The 24,702-nt window shown below is 42.9% G+C and overlaps 3 protein-coding genes across 4 annotated transcripts; 1 reads left to right on the plus strand and 2 right to left on the minus strand.

Moving 5' to 3' along the window:
* Positions 1 to 4,115: 4,115 nt before the first annotated feature.
* On the plus strand, positions 4,116 to 8,627 carry mrps22 (mitochondrial ribosomal protein S22). Of its 2 annotated transcripts, none has more exons than XM_070905234.1 (8): positions 4,116 to 4,242; positions 4,871 to 5,028; positions 5,134 to 5,298; positions 5,646 to 5,789; positions 6,897 to 6,980; positions 7,218 to 7,363; positions 7,512 to 7,620; positions 8,189 to 8,627. In XM_070905234.1, the coding sequence occupies exons 1-8, from the start codon at positions 4,116 to 4,118 to the stop codon at positions 8,279 to 8,281; spliced, it is 1,026 nt and encodes a 341-aa protein (XP_070761335.1). In that variant the 3' UTR covers positions 8,282 to 8,627. The 2 variants fall into 2 exon arrangements, with proteins under 2 accessions (XP_070761335.1, XP_070761336.1); XM_070905235.1 differs by having other exon boundaries at positions 4,116 to 4,224.
* Positions 8,607 to 19,785, minus strand: LOC139284883 (coatomer subunit beta'-like). Its single transcript, XM_070905233.1, has 23 exons — positions 19,694 to 19,785; positions 19,017 to 19,154; positions 18,784 to 18,870; positions 18,486 to 18,612; positions 18,215 to 18,363; positions 17,734 to 17,880; positions 17,115 to 17,214; positions 16,862 to 17,004; positions 16,022 to 16,221; positions 15,592 to 15,702; positions 14,968 to 15,056; positions 14,782 to 14,888; positions 14,556 to 14,699; positions 14,307 to 14,437; positions 13,884 to 14,091; positions 13,467 to 13,577; positions 12,418 to 12,632; positions 12,243 to 12,335; positions 11,762 to 11,942; positions 11,539 to 11,610; positions 10,652 to 11,082; positions 9,940 to 10,522; positions 8,607 to 9,776 (listed from the first exon to the last, which is right to left on the minus strand). Exons 1-23 carry the CDS (start codon positions 19,694 to 19,696, stop codon positions 9,687 to 9,689), a joined length of 3,660 nt encoding a protein of 1,219 aa, XP_070761334.1. The 5' UTR covers positions 19,697 to 19,785; the 3' UTR covers positions 8,607 to 9,686.
* A 1,089-nt stretch (positions 19,786 to 20,874) lies between these two features.
* On the minus strand, positions 20,875 to 22,723 carry LOC139285212 (retinol-binding protein 2-like). The gene is made up of 4 exons (XM_070905720.1): positions 22,651 to 22,723; positions 21,408 to 21,586; positions 21,192 to 21,293; positions 20,875 to 20,928 (listed from the first exon to the last, which is right to left on the minus strand). Exons 1-4 carry the CDS (start codon positions 22,721 to 22,723, stop codon positions 20,875 to 20,877), a joined length of 408 nt encoding a protein of 135 aa, XP_070761821.1.
* Positions 22,724 to 24,702: the final 1,979 nt, after the last annotated feature.

Genomic DNA, 24,702 nt, shown 5'->3' on the forward strand with positions numbered 1-24,702 from the left:
TTATTTGTTCCATCCACTTGCTCCTCTCAGAGTGCTGCATATTTGGCTCTTCGGTTGTTTGAGGATAGACATCCTCTTCACATTTTCTCTCTCGCTCTCTGCACACACACACACACACACACACACACACACACACACACACACACACACACACACACACACACACACACACACCTTTCCGTTTCACCCTGCTCTGAACCTGCTCCCCGTCCACTGTGCAGAAAGCTTAATAAACATATGCAGCGAGTCATTCCCAGAGTGCCCCACTACCACCACCACCTACTGGCCCACCACCCTTTACACCCACTGCATATCCTTTCCATGATCCCCCCCATCCCCCACCCACCCCCACCCACATCCAGCCCCTCTTCTACACTCAGGTTTCAGCTCTCGGCTTCCTGCTGCTCCCAGTCACACTGACACACACCCTCACACTCAACCTATTGACTGTTAGGAAGAAGTACTCTTATTCTTTACTTCAGTAAAAGTAACAATTCTTTAAGAAATACTAGTTAAAAACAAAATGTAAATGGGTGATGGGTATTTTCGTCTTTTATAAGATGATGATATGCTCTGAAATCTGTAAAGTAAGCTGTCAGATAAATGTAGTGGAGTAAAAAGAACAATATTTCCTTCAAAAATGGAGTGGAGTCGCAGTATAAAGTCAAATTGAATTGAAGTACAAGTATCAAAAATTACTTTAGTACAATAGTTGAGTAAATGTACCTGTTTGCAGTTATTGTACACATTTACTGAAATAGAGTCTTGTGATGTGTTTTTTGTTTTTTAAGTCAAAACCAACGCTCGGCCGTTACAGTGAAGCATTAGAGTAATACACGCAAAAACTGCAATGGAAATTGGTTTTGGTATTATGTCTCAAACTTGTCTGATTGTGACATTAAACAAGCGTGAGTGTGAAGCAAGCAGCATTTTCTGTGCGTCCACGTGGATCCACCACATGCCTCCTATTTCAGGGTCAATTCAAGACTCAGCTCAGGAGGTGAACGGAAATTCCAATTCAACAGCGAGCATTTCACATTTCATACCTGGGAGCTGAAGCTAAGTGGCACTTTAGGATCACTTAGAGTTACACTGAAGGTTAATGCTCTCTTTCCTGCAAATAGACAAACAGACAGACAGACAAACAGACAGACAGACAGATAGATAGATTAACATTTTCTTTTTGAATCTGGAAACAAAACTACAATCACAACTGCAGCCATTTAAACCTCCACAGAGGAGATACTAATCCTGTCCCTCTCTGGCAGTGGGCTGGGGTGGCAGGATTACTTTCTGTCAGCAGTGTGACAGCTGTGTACATCTGGTTGTGTAGGGGCCTCTTACAGCTCAATCCGCACGTCGTTTCGCTGGTGTCTGGGCCTCCGGACTCGCTGCCACGGCTCGCCTCATTACCCACCGAGCCACACCTCCATCTGTCCGCTTAATATCTAAATCCTACTGCAGATTAGTGTGGGGGGGGGGGGGGGTCAGGGCCCGGAGGAGGGAGGAGGGGGGGAGGCTGGGGCAGAGGGGAAACAGGATCCTGGAGGAAGGGTTTGTGCGTGGACATGAGGTTGTATTAATGATATCCAGTGTTGCGTGGTGGCGGCTGCTTTTTGGGTTTGTGGACAGTGGTAGCATGTTGGGGGCTTGTGACGACTACTGTACTTTGGGCATTGTGTGTGTGCCGAGGGAGACAGAGAGAGGTGGTGTCATGTGATCTCATAATCCCTCCACGATGATCTAAAATGTGAAAAAGGCTTCATTCTAAAGTTAGTGAAGGTCAGCTGCTCGGGAATCTTCCTTTAAATGCTTGTCGTCCTGCGTACTTGTGCGTCTTTAAAGGATAAGTGTCTGGTTATATATATTTTTTTCATATCGTCTGATCCAGGTATTGTGTGTGTTTCCAAAGCCTGATGTATATCTTATTCCTTTGTGCCATAGAGCTCTAATGTGGTATACTCATCAAATCATTATATTATATATTATATTATTTGTTATAAAAGCACACCAAATCCACTGTTGGAAATAGTCCCCAACAAATACACAACTTACTCCTGTTGGAGAAACATTTACTAAAAACTGCAGTGCTCAATTTTTTAAACTAAATTATTTAACCCTTTTAAGAAAAGTTAAATATTTGTAACCCCTGTTTTAAACCTTCGGTGGGTTTGGGTTTCAGAAAGTATGGTTGGTTGTTGACGTTCATGGGACTTGTTGACAATAATATATTGTGTTGTATATTATATTGTTAATAGATATATTCTGTGATAAAATATTAGATTTTAGTACTCTTTAAAGTATAAAAACATGCATCAAAGGGCAATAATAGTAGTTCACAAAACAAGTTCACCACATGTTCCACTCAGTGGTACTAATAACAGGAATGATTTTTTGGGGTAAATCTAAACTAAAATTTCTCTAAGAACAGAATTCCACCAACTCTGTTCACATTTATTCACATTTTGTTTGGACCTTTTGGTATTAATCTAAAAAATCTACTATAGCAGCAAACCTCCTGTAAGAGAGTTTCCTTTATATCTATCTATATATATATATATATAGATAGATATATATCACAACAGCTTTTGCTGATGGACATGGCTTGGTTTTTTAGTAAAGGCTGGATGTGACTACACGGCACTCCGATAACACCTTTCAATTTTATGTGTCAATGATTGACTCATTGCTGAAGCACAAAAGACCTCAACGCTGTGCAACCTGGTGTGCAGTTTCTACTGTTCGAGGACTTTATGGACGACATAAAGCACTGCAGCAAGACGGTCACATGTTTATATGTTGTACTCACAGTACTTTCAGACTTTGTGTCACTTTTTAATCTGAACCAGACCACCTGCATGAGAAATTATTTTCTCTTATTATGTCTTCAGTATTCGAAAGCATGCCTTTTTTTAAATGATATCAATGAAAAATCTATCAATACATTTTATCCAACTTACAGAAAGTATTTTTCTTAATGACTCTCCTGTTGAAATGCAGAATTCATCCGTCATTAAAATCTGTTATGATCAATAAGGAGAAAAATCGGACAAAACAAAAGAAAAAGCACATTTAGAATGAGTTTGATTATTCTGTAATTGTTACGTAACATTACAACAAGATTTCTATGATCATGGATAATTGTACGACATAATTTCGGTTACACTTTTATACACTAATAAATCAGAGACTTAATATATAATAGAATAAATAAGTGTGCAAACTGTTTTGGGTGTACATTTATAAACCTATGTGAGTGTTCCTCTTTAGAAGTGGACTGTTTGACTTCTTGCACTGTTCTTATTCTTATCGTCCAGACAGACTTTAAAGTTATCAGCCAATTCAAGAACACACTGTGATGACAAGTCAGGAATGTGTGTAGGCTACACAAAGTCCAGCCACGAAGGAAATAGACAAAACGAGGCTGTGTGATTCTAATATAAACATACAATTAAAAACATAAATGAGCATTATCTCTGACAGTCCTCTAAGAGCAAGAGTTAGATGTTTCACCGGTGATCTTCTTGTGCAGACACTGCAGCTTTCCACGATATTTGGTTGCATAGTGCCACCTGGTGCTCAGAAATAGATTTTATATTTCAAATTGATATTTCAAAAAATATTTTGTATTTGTATGCTTTATTGAGTTCCAATTGGCAATTAACTACAGGAAGCTGTCCCGAAACAAAATCATGTCTATACAAATTAATTTCCTAAAGATCAAATATTATAATGGACTTTTAATATATTTCTCTTGTTATTTTACAGTTACTGTCTGTTCTTTTTCAGTGTTATGGGTCTTTGTCCGAACCTTATTTTATTTATTACAAAATAAAATTATTTTCTAATGTTGTTAAAGCACATTACGTTGCTTGTGAAAAGAGACACAGATAAAATTTGCTGAGCAGCACTGAAAAAGCATTTTTCTTGTCTTGCTTGTTTTGTCTTCTACACTGTTGATAAAATGTCACATGATCGGCAGCGAGAAAGAAAAATAAACACATGAAATGTCTAGGCTTTGTATGCGTACGACAACACACTACATATCCCATCACTGCTCGGCCGTTGAACCGAAAGGTGAAAGGTTAGCTCGCCTCGATGAGGTCATAACAAACATGGCGGCGCTCGGTACAGCGCGGTGCTTCCTTCGGAGCTACTCTCGGGTGAAAAATGTTCAAAAGAGCGAGCAAATGTTGGTCAGAAGTAGCGTCAGGACGCTTTGTAGTGGAACACAAGATAACGGTATGTTTTAATGCGATTAATGTCACTGTTATTGAGTTATTCTCTTAACTATAACGCTGACCTTGTAGCGTGTTTCGCTAGCCTTTAGTGCCTTCCAAACTCGAGTTTAAGATTGCTTTACCTATTGTCAAAGATATGGACTCTTTAGAAGAGTGTTTAATACCTTTTGTGAATAATTAGAGTATTCCTGTGAAGTCGGCATTACGGTAGTTAATGAAGTGTTAGCAGCTTTGTAAGGAAATATAATAATGCTTCGTAGTGCTAGCTACCCTCAGCGTTGACTTTACATCCCATAACAACGTACATTTATGAATGAATTATGACAGATGGGTTTTAACCACAAGAGGTGTTTTATGTAACATGTAAAATGTATAAGTAAGTATGTTGCTACAACGTTTGTCGATATTGAAGGCACCTAATTTTACAGTTAAATATGGAAATATTCCTTAAGAGTCTGGTCTGTGTTCTTTTATTACAAGATATAAAGTTATAGTTATAGTTACACTCCAGTCCTCCTGACTGTACACTGTGGCTTTAAGCTCATTTGAAATTAGCTACATAGTTGAGTACTTACATTTCAAGACCTGTAGTTTGTGCAAGTTGTTCACTAGTGTGACTGTTTCTTCAGCCCTGTCGCACAACGCAAAGCCCCAGTTCACAGATCCAGATGTGCAGGACATCCTGACCAGGATAACGGGCCTGGACCTGCAGAAAGTGTTCCGACCCATTAAACAGGAGCTGAAGCCGCCCACATATAAACTCATGACTGATGACCAACTGGAGCAGGTGCCTTTTTAAATGAACCATAATATCCCCCCCTCAATCACGCTCTCTCACATGTCATAGTAACACCTGTTTCATCCAATCGTGTGTGTGTGTGTGTGTTTCCAGGCGGCTGAGTTGGCCAAAGAGCAGGCTAAGAAGCTGTTGCAGATGCCCCCCATCCTGCAGGAGAGGAAGCCCATCAACGACGTGCTGTCCGAGGACAAGATCCTGGACGGCATGGACACGTCCAAATACGTATTCACAGACATCACCTACGACACCCCACACAGGGTAGGCACATTGGGTTTTATTTTGTGTGCATGTGTGTAACTGGGGGTTGGATTGCTTGACAACTGTTAACACTCAACTTAACGCTTAACGTCTGGTTTGAAAGCGATGTAGTTGCCCACTTGTCTTGCATTATTTTCTTTTTTTGGGGGGGTAATTTGAGGGTCCTATTAATGTCCTAATGTATTACTATTACATTGTCTTATGTTTCTACCTTTGATTCCAATTTATATAATAAATCCAAATGTTTTTAAATGAAATTCATTTTGTACTTTGTTAATGGACTCTGGACGTTGACATTGCTCAAATAAATCCCTATACACACTGTATCTGCTTTGTTTTTCCACCAGGAGAGGTTCATAGTTGTGCGGGAGCCCAACGGGACCCTGAGGAAGGCGACCTGGGAGGAAAGAGACCGGCTCATTCAGATCTACTTCCCCAAGGAGGGACGCAAACTCACGGCACCTCTCGTCTTCAAGGAGGAGAACCTCAAGGTAGAAAATGGCTGATGATCCTTAGAGGTTATTCTTCTCCCTGCCTGCAATCTCCTTCAGTTATTCTTCTTTACTGTGGTGATTTAAGGACTAGGATTACAGTAAAAACAAATAACAATGAAACGTTATGTCTTTTTTTCTTGTGAAGAACTGGAGCCCAGCAGAGTTGTTGAGTTGATACTGATTCCTATATTTGAGAGTAAAAAACACTAAATTATTAAATTAGTTTCCATCTTTCTTTTTCAATTTATTTTATAGGCCTTCTTCAGACATTTTGTCTTGCCATAGTAGGAAAAGCAGAGGTGTTACTAATAACATTAATGGTGGCTCTGTTCTATTCAAGTGCCCCAGTAAGCGGTGAGGATGAGGAAATGGAACTCAGCAACTGTTCATGTTATTAGTAACATCTGTGCTTTTCCTACTGTTACATGTGAACATGGCTTCTGTGAAAAATGCCTATTTTTTGTAGCATCAACAGAACTCTAAAAAACCAAGTGTGTTGGATGTATACTTACTTTGTTTGAGTTTGCGGTCTGTTATTAAGGATACCACGTTGTGTGTATGTGTGAGGTCCATACATGTTGAATGCATTTTTTTCCTCATAAAATATTTGCAAAGCTGATTTTTTTTTTAAATCATTCTTCTGTATTGTTTACGTCTATGTTTAATGGCTTGCAGTCTTCTTTTTCCCTGTATTGCTGTGTTTCTTGGTGTGTTACCTGTAGACCAGTGGAATAATGTGAAACCATTGGCATGTGTGTACATCTGTGTCCTTGTGCGGCCTTTGTTACAGTGTGTCTCTGAACTGGGATAAGAGCCAATTCAGAAACCAGGATTTGGTGTTCAAGACAAATTGAATACCCTAAAAACCTCCTAATTACTGGGACACTAATGTGCACGTAAACTCACTCAATGATAAAACTGTAAACTGTCTTCCTTGATAAGGGGGGGGCCATGTCACGTGAGGTCTGTGAACACCAGTACAGTCCTGAGAAGAGGTCTAATCAGACAAAATAAGTGAAAACACCTGTGTGGGTGTCCAGCGGGTCTATACAGGCTGTAATCTTCACATTTCTTTTTACCCATTTATTCATGTCTCTCTATCAGATGGTGTTTTCCCAGGACCGTCATGAGGATGTGTTGGACCGGTGTCTGGTCCAATTTGAACCAGACTCCTCAGAATACATCAGGGTAAGATGACACTGATTTTCCTGTTATTCTGACCTCATCACCAACTGCACTGAAATCTGTAGACGGCATATAATGTTAAACCATGACATTTCCACAGGCAGGATATTTTCGTTGGGTAACTTGATATGGAGTGTAAACTGGAATGAGGGTGGATTGGAGGTTTATGAATTTAATGTGAAGAGCATTGTGGAAGCAGTGAAGTTAGGATCATATCCACTCTGTGTGCCTTGTGTCTAGGTACATGCAGCCACCTATGAGGACCTGGACAAGCACGGCAAATACGAGCTGCTGCGCTCCACCAGGCATTTTGGAGGCATGGCCTGGTACCTGCTCAACGCCCGCAGGGTGGATGGGCTCATAGTGGACATGCTGAAGAGAGAGCTGTGAGTTTATTTGTGTGTGTGTGATGAGTGCATGCATGGTTAATACAGGTATGAGAGACTGTTTTTGTAATTGATGTTCAGGCTGGAAATATATATCTTTTGTTGGCAGTGAGCTAGCTCACACCAGCCTGTGTGTGTGTGTTTCCAGGCTCCAGGATGCTGTGAGTCTAGTGTCTCTGTTCCACGTGGTCCACCCCCACAGTGAATCAGCCCAGGAAGCTGCCACCCAGCAGGCCACTGGCACCGACCTGCTTAAGGTGAGAACAACTCAGGAAATACCTGCTGACTCGTAGCTTTATTTTACACTTGTATTCACTTTGCTATGTGTATGTTATGTGTTGCCATTTGATCCACAAATTGTCCAGGTCATATAAATGTTACGTCCCTCGGGTATGAGAGGAAATCAGAGAGTCAGTGTAGCTCTTGAGGGGTCAAGTCAAGGCTGTCTCATCTAAGGTTTCCTTTGTGAGAGGTTTGGGTTTGTCTCCAGCGTGGGAACTGCGGGGCCAAGCCCGGGACACATCAGGTCTTATTAGCGCTCTCAGCCCATCGGCCTTGAAGCAGTGGGGAGGGACATTGAGAATGACAGCCATTTAATGTGAAAGGTTAGCGGCAGGAGACACGGGTGTGTGTCTGTCTGCTGCAGTCACTATCACGCAGGGCCTCTCATTTAGTCATGCTTGATTGTGGAGCACATACTTAGCTGTGTTTTATTAGTCTGCCACTAAAACAATACTGTAATTGTACTTTTTGCACCAACTTCAGAGTAACTGGGGTGACCTCTCTCTCCTCCATGTTGCTGACCTCTGACCCATGTCCCTGCAGATCTATGCCCAGAAGGAGTCTCAGAGGTCGGGCTACATCGAGCTGGCCCTGCAGGCGTATGAACAGATGGCTGCTAAGAGCTCTGCTGTCTGACTGGCCCACTCCAAGAAAGAAATATACAAATCATCCACATCCACAAAGACGAATGGTACCCATGACCAGAGGAACGGACTGAAAATGGCTCCCCATACGTAAAATATGACAGCTTTCCGTCCTTTCACGGTTTGGGAAATTAAAGCTATACACTTCACAGTCATCGACTCGAAGAATTAGCTTTGAAAGATGCACAAAGTTAGTAATTTATCCATGAAGAGAAACTGTAGTAAAATGCTCTCTGAGTCAAATGATGTACATAACAAAATAAATCTCTTTGTACTTGTACGACTTGTTGTTGGAGTAAAATAACTTGAGGCCTGGATAACATGGAAGACTTTATTGATGTGAGCTTATTAAATTCAGTGTTCATATCCAGATACGCAGTACCATCCATCCTTGTAAAAGAACGAAAAGGAGAAAAACACAATCTCAGCAAAAACACATGTAAGGCACCTGCAACAGAAACATACTGTTGATTTCACATCAGTTTATTTCACAAAGTGAAAGCAGCAGTATGTGTTGATACTAGCTTTGTAATTATGCACCACACTATTAGGACATAAACTACAAAGAGGTAATAAAGACACTGAATATAACCAAATAGGGTGCTTATCCCAAACAATGAATACTTATTTATAAAAATCATTGCAGTCGGAAGACAGGCAGCCTCGTCCCAGATAGAAATTCCAAAATGCTGCTCTGATCCAGCAGGAATGTCAGAGAAAATAAATGGTTAAATTTCACTTCAAGAATGAAAGCAGTATTCAAACTTGTAAGATGTCCTCAATGGCTTGGCCAACACCCTGATCAACAGTGGTCTGCTGTGTGAGGAATGATTGGGTACATTGCAGTCAGCTGGTGAAGCACATGGCACCGAAAAATGAGAAACATTCTGCCCCTAAAATATAGATTTTTACTGTAAACAGATGAGACTTGAAGTAGTGCTGTGACACAAACGATCATGATGGTTTCAGTGTTATTTAAATGGCAAATGGTCATTTGGTAAAAAAGGTCACCAACGACCGTCTGAGCTGGATATTTTCACTGGCTGCAATGTGTCCCATATTTCCAAACATACACGTCTTTCCATTCTTTATCCCTACAGTATTTCCCCTTTAACACCTTTTTGTTGCACTCAATCTACCCACGGGTCACTTTTACTACAGAAGGCCACTGCATGGGTTTGGTCCCCCAGATAGGGACACGTCTCAATGATTAATAAAGGTTGTGGCTTATAGTTGAGGTTAAACCTGCCTTCTTGGTGTGCTTTTGAGCTATTTTACGGAACCATAAATTTACAGGCATTTTGACAGCTTATCACTGTCCTGGAAAACAGCACTTTGTGTTCTTTGGTCACTGAAAAAAACGAAAAGTTTGGCTCGTGAAAGATTTCTCTACTTATTCATTCACTCAAGAAATCCTCATCCAGGTTGACATCTGTGGTGTCGATGTCTTCCAGGTCAAAATTGTCCAGATCCAGATCATCCAGGACCTACAGGTAGAAGGAAATGTGTGGGTGGAACACAAAAGGCATTACATTAAAGAAAACAAGAAGTTCATGGCTACATACCGTACAGTCTTATTACATAATGAATCTGCCATAATCACGCCAACATTAGCCAGTCTGTGCCAAAGGATTCAAAACGAATGTTTACCTCGTCATTCATCTCTGCCTCGAGGTCCTCTGCTGGTTCCTCAGCTCCCTCAGGACCTGCCTCCTCCTCCGCTACGTTCCCCTCTGTGGGAGCTGCTGCTGGGGCTAAAACCTCTGGCTCCGCCTGTAAAGGAACAGCAAGCTCCAGGCAGTCCTCAGGCTTTACTGGGAGTGCTGTGGTTTGGTCCCCTTGTTCTGGTTCTTGTGCTGCGATGGGCTTCAGCACTGGCATTGCATCTTCAAGTGGGTCTAGCAGTGGATCAAGGTCCAAATCTGGTAAAGTCTGGACTTGGACAGGCACATCCAGCAGTGGACTGGCTGTGTTTTCAAAGGAGATAAGCTCCTCCACTGCGACGGCTAATGCTGCCGTATCTGAGACAAGCTCCTCAGTGACCTCAGCCTCCTCTGCTGCTGTGGCTATGGTGGCTGGTGCTTCTGAGGAGAGGATACCTGTTTCCACTTCATGAACAGGCGTTTCCCCTGTTGCTATAGCTTCCGTCGCCTCTGAATCAACTGTCGGACCTGTGCTGACTAGGGCATCATCTGTTGCCATGGTTTTTGTTGCCACTGTCTCACTGGTTGTTTCTTCGGTTGCCATGGTTTTTGTTGCCACTGTCTCACTGGTTGTTTCTTCGGTTGCCATGGTTTTTGTTGCCACTGTCTCATTGGATGCTTCTTCGGTTGCCATGGTGGTTTCTGATGTTGTCTCGGTTAGAGGTGTTTCGGAAACACAGGCAGCAGATTCTGCATCAGTTGCTGGAGAAATGTCCTGAACTTCTGTCTCAACTGATGCTCTGACATCTTCCACAGGACTGGATTGTACCATCTCTGGCTCTTTGGGGGTAATCTCTATGGTGGACTCCAAAGTGTCTTCCTCTACAGAGACTGAAGCCTCCTCAGACTTGGTCATGGTGTCCACCTGAGAAGACACAGATTCTGCTTGTATTGGTTCAACATGCTCTTCTGTTACTGCGACAGGCAGAGGGGATGCTGCTGTTGGGATGGATTCTTCTTTTGTTGTTGAAACAAAATCAATAATCTCCTGTTTTAGCGGAATGGGTTCCTCCACTGCAGCTGTTTCTGCAGGTGCAGCCTCCGTCACTGCTGCTGCCATGACCGGTTCATCCAGGCTCTTCACCACTTCCTATATACAGAATAAGCAGAATTACAATTCTGTTTTAAAGGATAGATTCACATTTTTCGGGTCAATTTCTAACTCAGATATTTGAGTCCTGCATTCAAAATCCGAAACATCTACTTTAAGTATCAAAAGTAAAAGTACTCATATATTATGATATGTTACATTGGACTTTTAATACTGCTGCATCAGTGTGGGAGCAGCATTTTACTGTTGTAGCCGCTCGAGGTGGAGCTAGTTTTACTGGGAGAGGAAAGAAGAAAAAACAAATGTGTATTCATTTTTCTAATGTTTGCTTTGTTAATTACACATTGGATGATTTTCCCTCTGTGGGTCTTGAACAGTTATTTAAATGACAAAATGTGGGAAGTTTAGGGAGGAAATGTATCTTTCGTGGAACAGTTAAAGGAGCAACATCTTGATATAATAAACCATGTAGGAGGTGCAGGTTCTGGTCCTCACCTCTGGCTCAGGGATCCCTCCATTAGGCACAAAACCTCCAGATTCCTCCAAAACATTACGGTCCTCATTTGGCTGAAAAATAGAGAGACAGGCAAACTGTAATCTGATACTCAAAGTATGAGCAGTCAATAATGACGAATTAGCAAAACAATTCAACAAGTACTTTAGGATGAAATCACCCCTCCATCTACAAGTTTTCATAGTTCCTCTGACTTCCACTGACCATGATGAGTGGGTACTCTGCAGCAGGCCTGACCCCGACATGAGTCTCCTTCAGGTACTGCTCAGCCAGCAGGGCTTGCTGGAGGCCAGGGAACAGGTTGCTGTACTGGGTGGGGTCAGCCAGAGCATCTGCTGCCTTCTGGTTGACTTTGGACAGACTCTCCTTCCACAGCTTCACCACCCTGGGGGAAGGGAAGCGTATACAGCTCACCAGTGATGCATAATGTAAATATACACACATGATATAGATATTCCCATTATCAAAAACCTTCAGATCCCCACAGATTTTAATTTGGACTAAAGGTGTTGTCCTCTGGGAAACAACAGGTATTTCTTAGAAATTACAGGTAAGCTGGTACATGCAAAGATTCTGCAAGATACGTATGGATTTAAGATTAATGTATGCACACAGACAAAGCCAGTACACTGGAGCGCAGCACTCAGGCATACTGTATGCTGTGCACTCAAAAACACAACTTTACCTTGACACATGGCTGGGCAGATATGTCCGTGCCAGAAATGCAGCCTCTGGCAACCGATCTGTTTTGATGAGAAGGTCCAGACATGTGTCCAATCTGAAAAAAAATATATAAATTGATTGAAATTTGGATTCAAACACAGCTCCCCTTCCCCTCCCCCTCCTCTCCTTCCACTCACCTTCCCTGCAGGAAGTAGGTGAGAAATGCCACGTTGGTCTTGCCATCCCTTTCTGCCCCCTCTGCCAATTTGCCCACCATGTCGGCGTTGCCCGAGGCGGTGGCCAACAGCAATAATCCCCCATAATCCTGAGCTTGGTGCAGACACTCCTGGGCCAGGCTAAACTGGCACTTTGTAGTAGCGAGCTCTGCCAGCTGCTTCCATTTCTGCTCTGACTGGAACCCCGACATGCCAAGGTGCCAAAGAGACAGGAGAGAGGATTATCACAGGAGGAAACCTCGACAACAATACACTGCGAAGCACTTACTAAGAATGAGAGGCCAGGGTTGTGACTCACTATGACAGATACAATATCCTGCATGTAACACAGATACTACTGTCGGAAAATCATTAAAAACAAAAATGTATTACATTCATTATCCCCCTCCCTGACTTTTGACCTTGTGTCATTATCAGCTCAAACTTTTGATTTGTTTATGACCACGTACCTGCAAATCTACTGACATCATCAGCCTCAGCTGTACTTTGTCTTTAGTGCTAATTAGCAAACGTTAGCATGCTAACACGCTTAACTACGATGGTGAACATGGTAAACCTTACACATGCTTAACATCAGCATGTTAGCATTGTGACTGTGAGCATGTTAGCATGCTAGCTGCTAGTATGGCTGTAGACCTTTTAGAGTTTTGATTTTTGAGTGTGCTGTTGATGTACACTATTCTCCCACAATGCAATGCACAAATGAAATGGAGGAGCTGCTCACAGCTGGAAAAAAAAAATACAAATAAATTGTAGGTGAGTGTGAAACAGCTCCAAAGGAAATCTTGGAAAACAAACAATAAGTGTTAGGAAAAACATTCTGATGTCTATTTGTAGCTTTCCAAAGTTGCAGTTTGATTGACAACCGATGTCACACGTATTGTATCATTTCCCATTGGTAGAAAAGGGTAAAGTATGTTGATGTTTTCGTATACTATATAGTACGGGTTTGAGACACAGCTTTCGTCTTGTTTTTGTGTGTGTGTGTGTGTGTGTGTGTGTGCTCTGACCTCTGCCTCCAAGGCCAGTTGGTAGGCTATCTTGACCTCTCCCAGCTGCAGGGCCAAGTCAAACTTGTGTTCTGGGTCAGTGGAAACAGCCAGGGCCTGCTGTCTGAATCCCTACACAAGAAAACACAGCAAACCCATGTAAACATGTTTAATCCATATTTTCTGCTCCGCCATGTGTTTTTATGTAAAGCACAGTGGCCAACAGTGGAAGTGAAAGTGGTAAAAGAGACTGCGTGAGAAGCGAAACCATCCCATGATGAATATATTTTAATAGAAACATACAAGAATTCTGCCCAGAGGTTTTTCTCCATCTGGCTGCCTGATGTTCTGTAAATTATACAGCCATCCAAATCCTGAATTTAAAGTCAAGCAGAAAGAAAAGCACAGAGCTGTACAAAAGTCGGAGCACAAACATACCTGTTTCTCCAGAAAGTGGGCTACCCTGATCCTCTGCTCCTTGGGGATTGTGGGTAGAACTTTGTCGGCCGTGCTGAAGTCCCTCCTCATGACAGCTGTCTGGTATTCCAGCACTGAAAGCAGCAGGGAATAGCTGATGACGTTCAGCTCCTTGTCTCCAAGGTAGAGACGGTCATCCTTGGGGATGTAGCCCAGCAGATACATGGTCCTACACATGAGAACGTTTTAAGGCACTTCTTTGAGAATTTTTTAAGGCATTTCTGATGTACTGGATAGAAATGGAGAGCAAGAGAGAGGTGGACGACATGAGACACGGAGTAGATTCAAAGGGACTCGGCTGTAATGCTGGTGCGTTTGTGGTCCAAACCAAGATGGGTTTGTTGGTACTATCTCTGTAAACGTACATGTATCCGTGCATCGTACCTGTCCATGTGAGCAATGGTGATGATCTCTCCTCCAACATAGTAGTTTAGTCTGTTAAGAGAGCTGGTGTAGATGAAGCAGTCTCCCACCCAAACCCCTGTCTTCACCACTTCAGGGACCTCCCCCAGCACCTGGTCAGCAGGAAGTAACAAGAAAGATGTAAATAATCATTGGAAATGTTCTTAATTTCTCAAAACATGAACATGCGGTAACATCATGCGTTTCTGGAAACTACTACTACTATCTGACCTCGAAGGCGTCCTCTATCCCGTCGTCTGTCATCTCTTCCTTGGACTCCTGGGCCGCTGCCACTCTCTCTGGTAGGTAGCGTAACACAAAGAAAGACTCATCTGTAGCGATACTCACGAGCTCCCCGGAGTCAGACCAGAAGATCTAAAAGACAGGAAGACCAGATGTTATAAGAGGGCGATAGACAGACAGCTGAAGATACAATAGCCATAGCAGTGTGACTCACATGCTTGGGTTGGATCTCGATACGGCGGATCAGTTCAGCACTCTCCCAGTCGTAGAAGGCCAGGCCGCTGTTTGACCTCACTCCCAGTAAGAAGCCACCAAAAATACCTGTGTGACAGCAGGATTACATTACACACAGACATGCACACAAAAACCTGTCATGTCAAATGATAAAATTGGAGCTCACCTTCAGCCCCAAAGTCAGGTTTAAAAGCCTTCTTCTCCTTAAAGTTCTTAAATATTTTGATCATGCTGCTGCCTTCCCTTATGGCATACCTACGGAAATAACATACACACTTATATATAATGTATCTGATCACATGCATATGTCTTCTTACATATATTGTACAGTTAGAACTAGTTTAAGGAATAGTTTGACATTTTGGGAAATACACTTCTTCACTTTCTGACGATTGTTAGATGAGTAAATCAACACCACTCTCATGTCCGTACACTAAATATGTAGCTAAAGCCAAGAGACGGTTAGCTTAGCTTAGCATACTGTAAAGACTGGAATGAGGGGGGAACAATCAACCTGGCTCCGTCAAAGTTAAAAATAATCTGCCTATTAGCACCTGTTCGTGGCCTGGTAGGCATTTTTTTAAACTTTGGCTTTGACAGAGCCAGGCTAGCTGTTTCCCCGTTTCCAGTCTTTATGCTAAGCTAAGTTCATCGCCTGCTGGCTTTGGCGTCATATTTAGCATACAGACATGAGAGTGGCATCAATCTTCTCATCCAACTCTCAGCTAGAAAGCGAATAAGCGCATTTGCCGAAATGTCGAAGTCTTCCTTCAAGGTGTTTAGGACTTACTGTGAGGAGTCATGCGCCCAGACAAACTCTTGAGCTGAGCCGAAGCTCTTGTTCCTCAGGGCCACGGCGGTGTAGATGATATACTCCCCATCTCCACACACCACTACAAATCTGCAAAGACACAGAGACATATACATATCTGGATATACAATTATATTTTGAAACCTCAACTAAGGATGATACACACGATTCTCCCCTCAAGCAAGCTGGTAGTCAGTCATACACCCCTTTTTCTACCTGCACTGACAACATAGATATCAGCTGTATAAAAACTATCCATTTGCTCTAGGATGCTCAAAATGATCAGAGGTCTCAAATAAAAGCCTTTGGTTTTCAGCTGCGTTAACTCTCAGACGAGTGCGGGTGCGTTTGAACGGTGTCATAGAGCTGATTTGTTCAGTCTCAGAGGTAAGTCAACACATCGTCTCACCTCCCGTTGGGGCTGTGTTGGATGGTCTGGGGGTAGATCTCACAGCTGCCCATGTCTTTGATAGCCAGCAGTAGCCTCTCCCCATCCCTGATCTCAGCCTCTCCCATGGCCTTCAGGTTGGCCTGCTGTACCTCGGAGTGGCGAGCCCACATGACCTTCCCGCTGGAGTCCATGGACATGGCCGGCTCCTCCCGACCCAGCTGAGGCAGAGAGGGAGAGGAGGGAGGAGGATGAGGGGCATGATAAGAAAGGGGAACAGAGGAATGCAGGGATGGGAAACATTTTTATAATGGCACAGGTCAACAAATATCCCTTCAGTTTACACAGTGCAATCTGCTATATAATATACTCGACTGAAGGTGTGTTATGTGACTGCCCATAGCTGCTACTGAGGACAGAGAGGTCGTGTCCTCTATTTTCTCTGGGGATTTGTAGGTTTTAATAACCCGAGGTGCTGTTTATAGTTTCAAATTGAATGCTGAATGATGTCCTCAGGGGCCCCATTGACAAAAGCCCACTGATTGGACCTCGTTCAGAAGTTGATAGCGGCTGGAGATTGAAATTGGGAAAAACTTTTTATATTTTCTGAGATGGCTCACATCAGCCTGCTCCTACGTGTTTACAGCTCGTCATTATTCACTCTAAATACGGAAACATGACCCTTCATCTTTACATTCTTTGGAATTGGTCATTTGTCATTTCAGTCTCCTACGTGAGGAATTATGGAAAACAGTAGTATGTAATGCTTAAAATGTAGTGTGTGAAAATGTAAAACTTATAATATAATATTGAGAGCTTTCCGGGAGATAGTGCTGTGTATAAAACAACAACACAGTATACCTTGATGATGATGCTGCCTTCATCATAGCCAAAAGCCACACTGTTGGAGCCAGGCTGGCCGCATATGCACCACACCCTCTCCATGCCGTAGTTGAGTGTGTTTTCTAGCCGGTAGGTGTTGGAGTGCCACACTCGAACGGTGCCTACGGAAACAACAAAGAGGTCGAACTGAACCAAGACGCTGTGTTGATTTTGGGCAGGAGATTTTGTTTGTGTAGTTTTGAAATGTTATTCATTCAAATACACAACTTACCGTCCTCCGAGCCTGTGAGCATGATGGGCAGCTCAGGATGGAAACTGACGCAGGTCACATTCTGGGCGTGACCCTCCAGGGTCTGAACACAGGTTTTGTTCTGGTGGATTAAGACACACAGCACGTACACTCATCACATAATGTCACATGACAACACTGTTATCAATCTCTTATTGCATGTGTGACAAAATGATGGCACTTTCAGTAACTAGACATTTAGTGTTCAAAATACTAAGAGATGAACACTTGGACAAATGTTTTGTTTTTGAAAATGTACTGGCACTGCTTTCACTACAGATACAACTGCACTTACATACATCTGGCGTGAGAACCGTGTGAGTTTGGATGACATGCAAAGCTAAAAAAGCAGGCTGACGATAAAAAAAGAAGAAGAATCTGTGTGGCCTCAAGAGTAGAGAGCAGTGGGCTGATGATATACAGAATGGACTAAACCAAACGTGTACATTTACGATGATTATGGTACTGTTGTATATAATTGATCTAAAAAGCAAATATCTTTATGTGCCCAGATGAGAGCTGGTATTTTATTACTTGGTGTTGAAACTGGACAGTATCTCCGTCTGGAAGGAGTGTGTGTGTGTGTGTGTGTGTGTGGTACCTGATAATCCCAGATCTTGACCAGGCGGTCATCAGCCCCTGATATGAGGTAGGGCTTGTCTCCTCCGCTGTAGTAATCAATACAGTTCACCCCCTTCTCATGGCCCTCCAGGGTGAAGTTGGGAGTCTTGGAGCCCAGCTGCCAAACCTACAGCAGGCGGAAAGACACGAGTGTATAGGAGTGTGTCTAACATGATGTATTTTATGAGTAATAGATTGATTTAAGGATGTTTTGTGGAGCACCGTAAATATCAGTTCATCATCGTCAGCTAATGAGGACTTGATCTCACAGAAGACGACTACATTTCCCATGAAGCCTGTTACTTCTTGCAGTGAAGAAAAGGTCCTTTTTTTGTCGCTTTCGCCTTCATTTAAACTGGAAGAACAGCCTTCTTCTGTCTGTGCCCGAAAGCAATCTTCTACTGTGTGCTCTTACAAATATTTGCATGTGTGTGTGTGTGTGTGTGTGTGTGTATATATACCTTGATAGTTCGGTCCAGAGAGGCGCTGGCAAACTGGTTGTTGTCTTTGGGGTTGATGACAATCTCCATGACGTAGTGAGTGTGTCCCTCAAACACTTGACTACATGACCACTTTCTGTCCCAGTCCCACAGCTTGATCAACATGTCATCTGAAAACACATTAAAAAAAAAACCTGATGATGATGTGCTGAATATATTCTACCTTTCTAGTTACAGTTAGTTGAAGAAAAACTCCTGTACGAAAGTTAGAGTGTTTGTAGTTGTGTCCTACCGCTGCTGGTGAGGATGTAGGGCTGCGTGGGGTGGACAGCGATACAGCGGATGTAGTCCGAGTGAGCCTCAAACATGTGAACTCGCTCCAGAGTGTTGTAATTGAACACACGGATCAGCATATCATCCTGGGGACACACGGAGAGATTGACAAGTGCATTTTTTGGCGCTAAACAGAACACAAAGAAGGAGGAATGATAAAGAAGCTGACTTGAAAAGAGATAAATATTTCTTTCTTAAATGCTCATCGCGAGCTCATTTAAAAACTCCTAAAGCTCCGGTGGAGCTGCAGTACTCACTGCTCCAGCAATGACCCAGTGTCTCCTGGCTACAAACTTGGCCACTCTGACAGGCAGGTCACACACCTCAAAGGTTTTCACCATCATCTACACACACGGGGTTCAAACCACATTAACATGACACACACTCAGAAACATGAAGGGATTGTGCTGAGTGAAGCAATGAGTCAATAAGGCTGTGATCAAACAAGTGATTGGGTGCTCAGAGGGACGTGTGACTGGCTGATAGGGACCTGTGACTCGTGGTTCCAGACCACCACAGTGCCGCTGTAGAGGCTGATCATCATCCACGGCTCGGTGGGGTGCAGATCCACACTCTTCACCCGGTCTGACCGAGCCGTCAGCCTCCGCTTGATGTCCAGCCGCAGAGGCTATAAAGTACCAGGGAAGGAAAGAAATTAAGATCGCAATAAAAGATATGAATGAGCATCAGTCAGCTCCACGCAACAATATCTGATGCTCTGTTGGCAGAAGACAACAATCTGCAGCACTTGGAATGACATTTACTCTACATGGGACGTTTTGCAGTGCAGACACGTTTCAGTCAGTGGCTTACATCTTGTAAGGCGGAAACACTTTTAATGACATGTTGGAGTCTATTGTACTTATGGAGGGGTGGGGGGGGGTGTGTCTGTTGATACTACCCATTCCACATTTTATATGCATGACTGCTCCAGAATGACTGCGTCCGTTTCAAGCCTCATCTCGTCAGTGGTAATGTGTAGCTTTGTCACTCATCTACTTATAATTGGATGAATGTGTGTTAAAAAAAATTTTTTTTTTTAAATCTCCCAAAAGCAAATGTGAAAACTTCATAACCGCGTCCGACTGACAAAAGAAGTGCGAGACAGCAAACCAACACAGTTCCGGTATCATTTCGTTCAGTTTTGAGTTACTTTGTTCCGCCTACCATGTTTCCACGTCAGCGAGTCTCCGCGGTGCTGTTCAGGAAAGACACCGGCCGCCCTGCTGCCCTCGCCGAGCTTCTCCTGGAGAACTCACCGGAGAAAGTTTGGTGACCAAGTGAGCGAGAATAAAAACAAAAACAAAATGATTTCCGGTTCTTATTTTCACAATAAACCTCTGAAAAGATACGTAATATCTTTACACGCTTGGCTACACCAATTGATTTTATATAATAGTCCCAATATGATCTTGTAGTTTCATCAAAGTAAGTTAAAGAAATCTATATATTTATATAATAATAATTAGCTGGAAATTAATTGATCAGAATCTTGTTTGTTTAGCTCTATAAACAACAAATGGACAATAACATACATTTAATACATAAAGGTCAAACCGGTAATGTAATAAGCTCTCATATATACTTACATACAGTATGCTTTATGTAGAGTATATGCATGTATACATATCTATACAGTATATATACAGCCCGCTTAGATAAACATTTGACAATAAAAGCTGTAATTTTGTGGTGACCGCTAACTAATAACTCGTGTAAACAGTTTATATTCTAACATTTGAAATGTGACGCTTTTATTTTGAAGACAATACGCCCCCTTTCCGGTTGAAATCTCTCTGTCGCCGTCTGACTTGACGCAACTTTTTTTTTTTTTTTTTGGCGACGTGGATCGTCCGGCGCTTCCTGTGGCAGCAGCTCGAGATCCGGCGCAGAAGCAGAACATGTTGTACCTGTGAGCTCGTGCTACACTGCAAAAACCACATGCGGCGCGTGGACAAGCCAACAATTTACTTTTTTAAATCTGAATCCGCGAAATGGAGAAATATGGATTGGATTCTAATGCTCTTTTGTTTTTGTTTTTTGTCTCATGCAAAACGTTTCAGGTTGAATGAGACAACAAATGTAGTTTTGACATGTTTTTGCAGTGTGTCGTCAGAGCCCGTCTCTGTACATCAGTCTGTATAAACACATTCAAGACAGTTTTCATATAAGAGAAAACATTCAGGGTGAAGGGAAAGTCGGGACCTTAATGTGGAAAAACAACTACTGTGTCTATCATTGCTGTGGTGTTAAATCAGTTTATTACAGGTCTTCACAATCACATTATAAATAGACAGCAACATGCATCACAGGACAGACAGTTGAGTGCAGATGAGGTTCGTTCCGTCTTACTGGGCCTTCTTAAATACTTGGTGGCAGACTTTGTCGAGCACAGTGATTTCCTGAAAGAGAAGAGACAGACCTTCAGACTGCGAGTCCAACGTGATGCAACAAACGTCTCTGTCGTCTTAGTTACATAACTTAGCCTACATCTATTAGATAGTGATTCGCTATCTTGTTTTTTCTGTTACTGCCGACAGATAGGAGACAGAGTGTGATTTTATTGGAGGTTGGGAAAACACTGCATCATGCAAGTGAAGGGAGAAAGTGAATTTGGAGTTTACAACCCCGGTCCCATGACTTAACCAATGTGTCTGTCTCTCACCAGGTGTAGCAGGTCTCCCTCGATCCAGTGTGTCCAGCCACGATTTTCTTTCTCCCCCTTCTGAACACACACCAGCTTGTCCCCGTCCCAGGTCACCAGTGACTGATATCACCACACAGACAAGCATTATTTTTTTTTTTTACTGGTGAGTATTCAAAAGATTTTACAGCACTTTCCTCGTTCAATTCAGCGTAAAATGCAAGAAAACAGCCCCACCATGACTTTTCGGTTGTCCAGGCCCTTCGTGTGCTCCTCGAACTGCACTCCCACGGTGAAGTTGACCTCGTAGTTCCTGAAGGTGCTCAGGGTCTTCGTTTCAAACTTGTCTCCGTTCTGGACGATCACTTTTGTCTGATGCAGGTGGGAAGCTATCTTTCTGGTGGCAAAGTCAATGTCTGCAAGCACGAACACACACACACACACACACGAACACACACACACGAACACACAAGAATGAATGGGATTTCAGTCAGTGGCAGAAAGTTTGGAAATCATTTTCTTCGGTGTGTAATTTGACTTTTTTACTGACTGAATCCTCGTGCACAGACACACCGACACCACAGGCCACTTATTATGATTCCTCTCCTACTGGTCGTTTTGACAGTCTCATTTACCCTTTAAAAATGACCTTGCTCCGAGTCAGAATGAGCCTAAATGAGTTTCTCCTCCCCGTTCAGCATTGGGCCCTGCCAAGGAGAACCACCACCACCCACCCCCCGACCGTTTAGATATTCATATCCCATTTGCTTTAAAGTGAAAATTCAATTTCCTCCCATCACTCTTACAGATGAGGCCCCTATATTTACCCGTCTAAATAATATTTTTGACCCATTTCCATAAGGATGTCATTTTCCCATCCGCTCCGTGGAAATGAGACGGAGGCGTTCAGGATTTCCCGGATTTTGCGCAAGCTGAGTGTACCGGGGGTTGTTTTATGAATTGCAGATGGAGTCGTGAATAATGAAAGTGTTCCCGGGCCTGATCAATGAGAGCCGAGCGCTGGGCTCTCTCTCTCTCTCTCTCTCTCTCTCTATCTCTTTTTTTTTCTTTAAAATGACGAGCTGGCCCGCTGCCTGATCCAGGGTCGGAATCTGTCTTCCTTTTTCTGCACATCAGGAGGAATGAAACGCAGAAAGGAGTGAATCAATATTTATTTGGCGTGGTAACAGACGGCAGCCGCTCATAGAGTGGAGGTTAACTTGGCCTGACAGCAGCTCAATGAGGAAATGAAGCAGTGCCCCGGCGTTCCTCTCTTTCCTCTCTCTATCTTCCTCACACTGCTGCTCTCTCACTCTTTCTGTCACTCTCAGCTCAGGCCTCCCTCCCTACTGTGCTGCACGTCTTCTTCTTCTTCTTCTTCTTCTTCTAATAGGCTCCTGTTTCTAATGAGGGTTACAAGCTGCAGTCTCCCCCTTCTATGCCAGTTTGCATTAAGTAGGCAGCAACAGGGCTTACTTACCGATCGCCTTCATGACGTCCTCAAAGTTCTCGTTGCTCACCATCTCCCAGCGTCCATTGTAGTCTGCAGGCATTTTTGACTGGTGTGTGAGCGGGGGAGGCAGTTTACGTTTAGGTTTATTTGTCAAACTGAGAGAGACAGTTCAGTGGCCCAACCCTTTATATACACTGTGTTTGTGTGTGTGTGTTTGTGTGTGTGTGTGTATGGAGCAAAGGACAGGGTCCGCCTGATAACTCCCTCAGGATAGTGTGTTTGTATGTGATATAGAGTTCAGGTTTACATGCATTGTGCATTGAGAAGACACTCCCTTCACTATGCGTGTGCATTGACTGTATGCTGCATGTGATAACAATGTAATATCACCTGTTTATGTGTGCAGTTTGTGCACATGCTTCTGTGTCTGAGCATTACTCAGATGCACTTAAAGAGTCTCCTGCACTTTTTTTTTTCAATCCCCATTTCCTCCCAACAAGCGGCCTTTAGCAATTACTCATTCTAATGTACTGGAATGGAGGCAAGGTGGGGAGGAGCAGGGGCGGAGGAGAGTGCTGTCCCAGCACTAAGTTCATTTCTGCGGTGGAAAGATTCCTCTCTGGTTTCACGTCAAGGAACGAAGTTCGAGGGAGGAAATTTTGTTGACTCAAATGCGGTTCCACAACAGTATTTACCAAAGTTTAAGACTCAAAATTCTTGACTTCAAGGTCTCTTTAAGAATCTATTCGAGATCAGACGCCTGTGCTTGAGTTTTCTGTGCGTTAGTGTTGGTTTATGCAAAGCTGCTGATCGAGGTTAGGTCTTACCACTAAACCACAGTTCATTATTTATGCTGAAGGAATGTGAAAACGATCTGGCACCTAATATCTGTTCTTTATCCCAGACATCAACACAGGCTCACTCAGCAGCAGCCATAATCAATACAGTTTGCTCTGTGGATCTCTTTCAGAGGAGCTGAAGTGCTTTCAAAATGCTGCGGTAATGATACAGTATCACCGCGGCAGCAGGGCTCTATCTGACAGAGACACCAATTTGATCTTGCGTCGATGGGGTTGTATGTGGAGGGTCAAAGGTGAGGCGAGTGGTGTGTGTCATGGTTTATCAGAGCTGATAAGGCGCCTGGATCTACAGTAATCTCTCACCCACAGGCAATGGCCAGATAGCAATGTGTAATTGCACTCCTTTACCTCATTTTACCTCCTTTTCACCAATATTATCTTCAATGTCCTCTGTATATTCCATATTTTCCAACATACATATAACTATCAAATAACGTACATACAGTGGGTGATCCATGTAGCATCAAGTGAGGTTGCTAAAAAACAAACTTAAAGCTGCGCTAATCAATGTTGTTATGAACAACAGAAGAAATGACAACATGTGATGTGGAAAGGGTCCCCTCATCTCCGCGGAGCATTGTATCATCCTTCAGCTCATTGCTTTGGTTTTTACACCCTGGATCTTTACTGTTTGGGTTGACTCTCTCCTCGGGCTCATTTTCAGCAGCAGAAGGCAGATGTTTTTAGCGAAAAAGCTAAACACATAAAAGACAGATTAACAGCTAGTGAGCATTGTGGAGCATTAAAGCAGATAAAGACAACAGGAGCTGTTGGAGACCAAAACAGAGTGAAAACAGAGTAAAAATTGGGCTCGCATTCACCAGCTGGACTGAAACACAACTTCAAATATATGCTACTGTTGATCCGTGCCTGCTGGATGTGTACATAAGTAACTGTTTGCTAACATGTTTTCCATAACAACTTTAAAAGGGGATAACAGGTCAGTGTTTTCACTTTGTTGCGCTTCTTCTACGTGGCCAAAAACAAAATGTTTATACATGTTACGTAGTTACAAGGTTTACTATGTTATTTCTGTCACCTAGCAAAGTAATATACACATGCAAATGATACATCTGCACGTCACACATGCACGAAGGTTACTTTTGAAACGCTTTGAAAAACAATTAACTGCTAAACTTTTCCCATTAGTCAAAGCAAGGATTTGTAATACTTCATGCCGCTGTAACAAATCACATTCTTTATTTGCATACAGTCGATG

This window comes from Enoplosus armatus, chromosome 5 (genome assembly GCF_043641665.1).
Source record: "Enoplosus armatus isolate fEnoArm2 chromosome 5, fEnoArm2.hap1, whole genome shotgun sequence".
Classification (NCBI taxonomy): domain Eukaryota; kingdom Metazoa; phylum Chordata; class Actinopteri; order Centrarchiformes; family Enoplosidae; genus Enoplosus; species Enoplosus armatus.